The sequence below is a fragment of the Alexandromys fortis genome, unplaced genomic scaffold, assembly GCF_014885135.2.
Source record: "Alexandromys fortis isolate MF-2015 unplaced genomic scaffold, M_Fortis_MF-2015_v1.1 scaffold_81, whole genome shotgun sequence".
In the NCBI taxonomy this organism is placed as follows: Eukaryota; Metazoa; Chordata; class Mammalia; order Rodentia; family Cricetidae; genus Alexandromys; species Alexandromys fortis.
In genome coordinates this window covers 1,596,233-1,605,447 of record NW_026067960.1, presented here as the reverse complement: position 1 = coordinate 1,605,447, position 9,215 = coordinate 1,596,233, and the positions used below count along the sequence as shown (strand labels likewise).

At 49.1% G+C, this 9,215-nt stretch overlaps 1 protein-coding gene across 8 annotated transcripts in view; it reads left to right on the top strand.

Annotated features, from left to right (window-relative positions):
- The first annotated feature begins 515 nt into the window (after nucleotides 1-515).
- Nucleotides 516-9,215, top strand: part of Bcas1 (brain enriched myelin associated protein 1) — a 73,574-nt gene continuing 64,874 nt past the window's right edge. For all 8 annotated transcript variants that reach the window (XM_050153044.1, XM_050153045.1, XM_050153040.1 and 5 more), the window contains exons 1-3: nucleotides 516-638; nucleotides 6,695-6,771; nucleotides 8,544-8,622. In XM_050153044.1, coding sequence (XP_050009001.1) covers nucleotides 6,700-6,771; nucleotides 8,544-8,622 — 151 coding nt within the window. In that variant the 5' untranslated portion in view covers nucleotides 516-638; nucleotides 6,695-6,699. The remainder of the gene's footprint in view (nucleotides 639-6,694; nucleotides 6,772-8,543; nucleotides 8,623-9,215) is intronic.

The window sequence follows — 9,215 nt, the reverse complement described above, 5'->3', positions numbered from 1 at the left end:
GTGTGCAGTGTGTGTGGTGTGTGTGTGTGGTGTGTGTGCACAGCGTGTGTATGTGTGTGGTGTGTGTGCGGTATGTGTGTGGTGTGGGTACAGTGTGTGTGTGTGTGCAGGGTGTGTGTGTGTGTGTGTGTGTAGGAAGAGGGCATCCCCTAGTGAGGTGGTCAGATTATGGGGGAAATGGCACCCTGGAACCAGTGCTGGTAAAAGAACACAGAGCTGCAGACCCTCACAGAGCATCCTCTCCCTGCTCTTACTGCGATGTACACTTGTCACAAAGAGTTGCTGCATCCCAGATCACGGGGTCAAGGGCACTGCATGAGATGCTCGAAGTGCCCGGGAGGCATGAATGTAAGAGAATTTAGGCACTGTTTTTTTTTACTGGGAGGAGAGGCAACTGGATCCAGGAAGAGACGCTTTCCATGGGGCAGGCAGGGGAGGGGAGGACTCCTCCCAGGCGCGTGTTTGCCCTGCTCTGTGTATTCAGCCAGCAGGCCCAACAAGGAAGCAAAGGGCAGGGGGCCAGGCTCTGGCACTTAGTCTGGTACTGGGCAGCAGCAGCTGGAGACGCAGGACCCTGAACAGAAACAACTGCTGGAAACAGCAGGGGACCCAAGATACTCCCAGCAGCAGCTCAGCAGGTAACCACCTTCCAGGGTCTTGAAGCTTTGCTGGGGTGTCTGTTGCTTGTGCTGGGGGTGAGATAGAGGCTGGGGACCCGAGGGTTGAATCTGAGCCGCCCACCCCCATCTCTCTCTCACTTGCTGTGCTGTCTTGGTTTGCAAGACCTTTGGTTTCACAATCTGGAAAATGGGCTTAGAGATTGTGCTTCCTAAAAGCTTCTGTGGCCAAGTGGGCTGTGTTGGATAGGGAGCGACATAAGTCACTCCTGTCTGTAGGACCCTGGAGGGTCATCGAATATTGGGGACCAGGGTCAGAGCAAGAATCTCACAGCCAAGCAGACTTCAAATCTATGGCTAAGGACAGTGTCTGAGGACCTGAGAAGACAGGGAAAGGGACTCTCTAAGTGTTGTATGTGAATTTGACTCTGTCTATGACATTCATGGTGACACACACTGAGTGGGTACTGGATTCAAATCCCTGGGTATTTGTGTCACCCTCTGAACCACTCCCCTACCCCGAAGAAGCATGATGCTCAGAGGGTGTTCTCAACCCTATCACAAGCTGGCCAGGTGCCCTGAGAGCAGGTTCCTTCAGCCTTGTGGGCCTCAGTTTCCTTCTCTGTAAAATGGGTATCACTACAACTCTGAACTCAGAGGATAAATGTACATGAACACCCATAGCTAGCCTCAGCCATGGGTCTGCTCTTGGTGTTAGCATCATGTCTGCTTCCCAAGGGAGAGAAGGACAGACAGTGGAGAGAGGCGGGAGCTGGTCCTCCTAAGCCATAGGGACGATGCTGCGGATCCCAGTGACAGCCAGAAGGAGGGAAACTGTTCACAGGGGGTATTGAAAGACTCAGCCATCAAGATGAGCTAAATCCAGGAGCTGTGGTGTTTGGGAGGTAGAGGCAGGAGGACCACCACAAGTTTGAGGCCAGCCTGGTCTCTATGGCAAGTGCTAGGCCAACTAATAGAATATGGTGAGACCTTGTTATAAATAGACGAAGATGGGCTGGAGAGGTGGCTCAGCAGTTCAGAATACTTACAGAGGACCTGGGTTCTGTTCACAGCACCCAGCTGACAGCTCACAATCACGGTATCATTCTTCTTCTGGCCTCTGTGAGCACACACACAGGCAAACATACACATAAAATAAAAATACTTTTTTTAAAAAAATTGAAACCTATAAAAAGATCAATTACATTTTAAGACAAAATTCTCAAAGTGAAAATTAATCCAAGACATCCTTGATTAACAAAATCTCAAGTCACTCAGTACAGATAAGCTCAGTGACAGCATTAATCTTGATTTTAAAAATTGTGTTGAAGGTGTTGGGATATAACTCAGTGGTAGAAAACTTACCTAGCAAACATGAGGCCCTGGGTTCCATTGTCAGCGCTACAGCAAAACAAAACAAAACAAAACAAAAAAACCCAGAAGGCTCTCACCTGTGACCTAACACTTGGGAGGCTGAGGCAGGCAGATTGCAGTGAGCTGGAAATAGGCTGAGTCACACAGTGTATTCCAGCCTGCATTGTAGCAGGAGATACTTTCTCAGAAAAGGAAAGAAAACTGTTAACCCTGGTTCATCCGGACGCCTGGGAACCCTGGTTCTTCCTGGTGCCTGGGAACCCTGGTTCTTCCCGATGCCTGAAAACCCAGGTTCTTCCGGATGCTTGGGAACCCTGGTTCATCCTGATGCCTGTAGTTCCTGCCTGTCACCACACCTGAAGCCACTTCACTGGCTCACCCTGGTTCCAGCCCCGCTGTGATCTGAGCCAGCTGCCCTCAGCCCTGGGGCGTGTATTTTACTTCCCTAACAAGAGAAGGTGTGTACACGGTACTGGTTTCAACCCAGGTGGAGTGGAAGGAAGAGCCCAGCTCTGAGCTACAGAAACTTCTTTTATACTTTATTTTTCTGAAAGAACTCCGAGACCCCCAGGAGCATTTCTGGTTTGGTTTGAGTGTTTTGACAGTCTCACCTGAAGCCCAGGCTGGTTCCAAACTCAGACTCCTCCTGCCATAGCTTCCTGAATGCTATGTTTACACACCTACACCACGGAGTCAGGCGTCCTGGTTAAGTGTTCTCTTTAGGGAAGAGGGTATGTGTTCTAGGCAGCAGTGGGGATGCCAAGGCTGATGCTTGCTGCAGGGGGACAGATAGACAGCTCTCAGGAGGACCACCTCTCTTGCTGGTGTCCTACACAGTGCCTGGCAGTGGCAGTGGCTTCTGTACTTCAACCCAACCCTGTGCAGACAAGTGACTGAAGTCTGCTGAGTTCTCACAGACCTAGGTTCAAACCCAGTCTCTGTCTCTCTGTAGCCTTCTTCTTCCTTCTCCATTTAACCAACAAGCAGGATGGATGCAGGAAGGAAGGATGCAGGAAGGACAGACAAGGTGCAGTCTTCTTAGTGATCACTGCTTATGAGGAGGGGCTGCATATAGGACCAAGCCTTGGTTTCTTCTCTACAGAACAGGGAACCAGCGCTTTTGGAAGGGAAGCAAACATCTGGAATTGGGGGCAGGCTATGTGAGGTTAGCAGAACCTGCAGTGAACTGCAGGGTGCCACTCCCTTCTGCACTCACGTTGTGGCTGCCCAGGCTCTAAGAAGGACAGCTGCAAGCCTGGGTGTCCAGGTAGGCTAGTGCTGGCCCTGCAGAGTGCACCAAATGCTTCCAGTTCATGGTACCGCCCCATCCTTCACTTAAAGATGTTTGGGTCAGTCCTCAGAACAAGAATAATCAAATAATCAAATCTGGACCTCATAGTAGCATAGGTACAGACCTGTTCTCTCAGCTACTCTGGGATGTCTAAAGCAGGGGGTGCAAGTTCAAGGCCTGCCTGGGTTACAGAGTAATCCCAAGAGTAACCTAGGCAACCTAGTGAGATTCTCTCTCTCTCTAAAAACAAACTGGGGACTGGGGTGTAGTTCAGTGATAGAGGGCTTGCCTAATATGCTTGAGGCCCCCGGCTTCAATCTCCAGTACTAAGAAGAGAGAGATAGAACAGAAGAAAAGACCAGGAAGCTGTCCACCTTCTAGAAGCAGTCGCTGTATACGCAGAAGCAGTGGTGTGTCCCAGAAGCAGTACCTGTGTCACGGAACATTCCTAGACACCCAGCAAGAAGCCCCTCCCCTGGACTCCAGGCATCCCACGCAGGGCCGGGGGTGAGGAATTCAGAGAGGGAGCAAGTCTATCCTGAGCCACACACAAGAAGCAACCTGCACCACTGTGCACAGCCCCCTGAAGGTAGCGGCCGAACCCCAGCATTGTGCCAGGCACCCAGGAAGGTGGATCTAGATGAGGGGCTGAACACGGAGGGTCCACTCTCATGGCTCACCAGCCATACTGACCTTGCTTTGGGGACTGGGAAAGAGGCTAACGCTGCCCAGAATGCCAGCCTGGCCATGTTGGCCCCACTCTCAGCGGAGTGGCGGGTGGCTTGTGGTTTGTCTGCATTCCAGTGCATTGATCAAAGGTGTTTCCTGTTTGCAGGGTGACTAATTCTGCCACCATTCCACCCTTCCAGGCCCTCCCCTTGCACCCACAGCCATTTAGCTGCCTCCTGGGAGGAGGTTCTCAGAAACACTCTTTTGCTATGGCAGACTTGAGGGGTGTGGACCTTTATCCCCATCTCAGGAGCGGGAATCACTGCTAATGAACAGCTGAAATGAGGAGCAAGGGTACAGCCATGGCTGTCAATCAAGAGGTTTCCTTAGCAATACTCAAAGTGGCACGTTCCATGATCAGAACCCAGAGCCACTGAGCTCGAGGCATTATGACGAGAAATAGAGATTATTCGTGATAACTGCTTGCTTCAGTAATGTTCATGACATTGCTAATAACTGACTACTTTATTTATGCACCCAAGTCCCATGGAGGTCAAGACCCACATGGAGACTTTATGAGTTTGTGTGTGTGTGTGTGTGTGAATACCAGAGGCCAATCTCAAGAGTCATTCTTTAGATGCTAACTATCCTGTTTTTTTGTTTTTGGTTCTTATTTATACCTGTATACCATATGTGTCTGGTGCCCACAGAGACTAGAAAAGGGCATCAGATCCCCTGGGATTGGAGTTACAGACAGTTGTGAACCACCATATGAGTGCTGAGTATTGAACCAATCTGCAAGAGCGCTTTTTGAGACAGGGTCTCTTGCTGGTCTGGAGTTCACACAGCAGGCTAGATAGGCTGACTAGTAAGCCCAAATATGTGTGTGTGTGTGTGTGTGTATGTGTGTGTGTGTGTGCGCGCGCATGTGTGAGTGTGTGCGTGTGTGAGTGTGTGTATTTCTTCCCATACTCAGTGTTGGGATATATGCCCAGGTATATGTCTGTCTTCCCCTCCTCAGTGCTGGCATTAGGGGTGCACATCACTGCAGCCAGCTACATGTGGAATTACTGGAGACTGAACACAGGCCTCATGCTTGTGTTGCAAGCAGTTCACCTCCAGAGCCACCCACAAACCCTTTAGTCTGCTCAGTCTGCAAAAACAAAAACATCACCCTCCTGCCAGCTGTTAGTAGATGTTATTTCCAACCATCCAAAGGCTCCCTTCAACCTTCAGGTCTTTGTTTCTGTTGTACTTATGTCTGCCAGTAGGTGGCAGTAAACCTTTTGTTTTGGTTTGATTTAAATGCTGCTGTAGAAAACAGTTGAAGGACAGGCTAGGACAGCTTTAGATGGGAACATTCTGATTGCTGGAGAAAAACCGTGTTGTCTGATTCCAGGTGATCTCAGTAAAAAGTCCTGCATTTCCCACTGTTTGCTCCTCATGACCCTGAAGTTGCAGAAAGACTAGAGTATGAAATGGAAGGGTCAAGGGACCTCAGCTCTGTGAGATGAAAAGGCATGTCCCCTGATTGTGGGGATCACCATCTCCCAGCCAAGATAGTCCCTAACCTTAAGCGTGTACTGAAAGCAGTTGCCAAGGGGCTGGGGAGATGGCTCATTGGCCAAGTGCTCTCATACAAGTGTGAGGATTTGAGTTCAGATTCTCACACCCAAGCAAAAAGTCCCATATGAACACATCCCATGACTGGGTGATAACTGCAGAAAGATTGCTGAGGCCTGTTCTCCAGTCCAGCTGATCTGGGGAGTCCAGGTTCAGTTCAGACTCTGTCTCAAAAATGAGGTGGAGACAATTGAGAAAGTCACCCAGATGTGAACCTCTGACCTTCGACACACACGCACACACAGACAGGTGCACACATACACAAACAGGTGCACATACGTTCACAAGGCCCCACAGTAGCTGCTAAGTAAGCTCTAGCTTGGATTGATCAATTGAGCTGACAAGTCTACAAACCCCATTGTTGGATTGTTAAATAACAGTGTTTAAGCTTGTACAACGCTAAATTTGGAATTTGGATAGAGCCATTATATATGTCCTGTGTGTCAATGTATCTTTGTGTGTGTATGTTTATGTATGACCTTTTACAAGATATTCAACCCACATGCCTCAGTTTCCTCATCTGCAAATTCAGGACAATATTCTCACGGTCCTGCTGATATGTTGCAAGGGGTCAATGAGTTTTCCTCGGAGCAAAGCTTCTAGATGGGGTCTCTACAGGGACCGCCCTCAGCAAATGCTGCCCCTGTCAGCATTTTTTCATGACTGTGCTTGCCTGAGCTCTACCCTGCCGTGCCAGCAATGATGATGCTCTGGAGACACTAGGCTCCTCCCTTGCTCTTTCAAGGGACCTGGGTTTGATTCCATATTACAGGGTGGCTCCCAACTCTGTAACCCCCATTCTAGGGGATCCTGAGCCCTCTTCTGGCCCCTGAGGACACTGCTTGCACACAACACACAGACATCGTGTGTGCAGGAAAACACAGCCATACACATAAAATAAAAATTAATAAACCTTTCTTTAAAAAACAATTTTTAAAATGGTACCCAAGAAATGAGGATTTTTTTTCACCCAAGAATTTCATTGTGGAGAAAAAGGCTGAAGCCTGGTGCCAGACTGCAGTCCGTAAAGGGGGCTTGTCTCTGCAGCTTGGCTTCGGAAGCAAGTGTTCAGACTTAAGTTTCTGTTTTGATTTTCTTTTCTCTTTTTTGTCTGTTGAAGGAACAATGGGCAACCAAATGAGTGTCCCGCTGAAAACAGACGTCCAGGAGGAGGAACCGGAAACAGACACTTACAAGGTAACAATCTCAGTCACTGGCACATAGGTACCAGAAAGCAGAGTCCAAAGGACTCTACTCTGCCTTCCCAGGGCTCACTGAGGAGATGAGGTGTGAGGGCCCTGCTGTCACTGTTGGTCCTAGAATCTACCAAGGAGCTGGGGAAAATTTCAGGTCCAGTGTGTAGGGCTCTGGAGAGGTTGCAAGCATGAGACCCTGAGTTCTGACCCCCGGTACCCATGGTGTGTCAGCACAGAGATATGAGGGTCCCAGTGTGATTTCTGACCTACACACACACACACACACACACACACACAACACACACACATGTATGAGCACACATCCACCACAAAACACAGACTCTGAAACTCTATATAAAACAAGCAATTTGAAGAAATGGTCATCTATGACACTGGTGCCTTCAGTGACCTCCACAGGTGAAGGCCAGCGAGCCAAGTTAGTAGCTACTTCAAGGTCGGTTGGCTTACAAAAGCAGATTTTTTTCTCAGTGTCCTCCTAGGGACACGGGACAGTATCTGAAGGTAATTTTAATTTTTTATAATATTTATTTATTATGTATACAATATTCTGTCTTTGTGTTTGCCTGCAGGCCAGAAGAGGGCACTAGACCTCTTTACAAATGGTTATGAGCCACCATGTGGTTGCTGGGAATTGAACTCGAGACCTTTGAAAGAGCAGGCAATGCTCTTAACTGCTGAGTCATCTCCCCAGCCCCTGAAGATGGTTTTAATAGTCAACTCAGGAAGAGGTTGTTTCTGACATGTGGTGCATATGCATATGCATACAGGCCACAATTGCCACCAACTGTCCTACAGTGCACAGGACACACACACACTTAAGAGTTACCTAGCCCAAATGCCCACAGTGCTAATTTTGGCAACCCTGGCTATATTTTAGTGGTTCAAGACTGATCTCTAAAAAACGCCTAAAATCACAGCATCTGACTTCCTCCATAGAATGATTTAATGGAAATTCTGTGGAAACCAGAGAGGATGGGAGTACTTTCAATGCTCCTTGACAATGGCACACACAGTACTGAATAGTTAGGGCTCTCTCTTAAAAGATGCCTGTCAAGAGCTGAGGCCAAAGCGCTAGGGAGTTAGATCAGTTGGTCACGTGTTTACCTTACAAACACAAGGACTTGAGTTTGATTCCTAGAGCCCATATTAAAAATAAAATAAGATAAAATAAAAAGGCAGACTTGTACATTTGTACATAGCAATTCTGAGGAGATGGAGACAGGCAGATCCATGGGACTTGAGGGCCTGCTCATGTAGATGACTCGGTGAGCTCCAAGTCACTAAGCCACTGTCTCAAAACAGTGGGTGTGACCAGAGCAACAACACCTGAAGCTGTCCTGTCCACAAGCATGCACACACATACACGTGCACACACGCACATGTGCATCTACATACACTCATAAACATACACACACAGACAGTGAATTTAGCCTGCCGGTCGCTGAATCACCATAGATTCTTGCTTGGTTCCTTTTTAGACAGTGTCTTTGGGGCCTAGGCACCCCACATGTGCTGTGGGGCTTGCCGTCCTGCGTGAGACTGATGAGGTGAAGCCTAAACCCAGGGTGCTCTTCCGATGACAGGAATCCAGCCTGAGTCTTTTTGCTGCTCCAAGGCTGGATAGAAGGCTGGCAGCTTCTACAAACGCGGCCTTTGAGTTTGACGTTGGAAGGTGCTCCTGTAGCTTTGAGGGTCTTCCGTGAGTTTCGGCCTTCCAAGACCTCACCACCAAAACCAACTCTTCTGTTGCAGGTGATTTCGGACAATGAGTGTGTTCAGAATGGGAACCCGGTGATGGTGTCCACCCATGTAACCCAACACTATGATGAAGGTCAGTGCTGTGTGGGAAATGGCTCCGCCGGGGTGTGAGGTCACCTCCGGTCCTGTTTACAGTGGACAGAACAAGGGTGGAACCACAGCTTCGCCTCGAAAGCTCACATGCTCATTTCCTGGGGTGACAGAACCCTGGGCCCACACTGGGTGCTTACCCATGGGAAACTGCCTGCCTGAGGGTGTTAGAGCCAGAATCTAGTTATCATCAGTCTGTTGTCCTCTGAGTCCTGGAGAGGACCTAATTCAGGCCGTTCTGACTCAAGGTTGGCTGGCTCCTCCCTGGATCACCACAACATCTCTAAATACACGTGGATACACGTGGCAGCTGGGCACAGCTTTCCAGCAGATTAGAACACGTGATAGAGTGGGAGTCCCAAGGGTCTGGCTTTGGGGTCAGCATACTTGACTTAGAAGCCCCACTTGGCAGCTCATTGGCTGTGCCACGTGGTACAGCAAGGTGTGAATCTACTGCGGTTTATGACCATCTGATGGCTGATCTGGCCTCACCCCTGCCACAGACAGGGCTGACTTCGGAGAACTGGAAGACAAGAAACCTCAGACACTCCAGAGGAGTGTAGGGGATGAACCTAC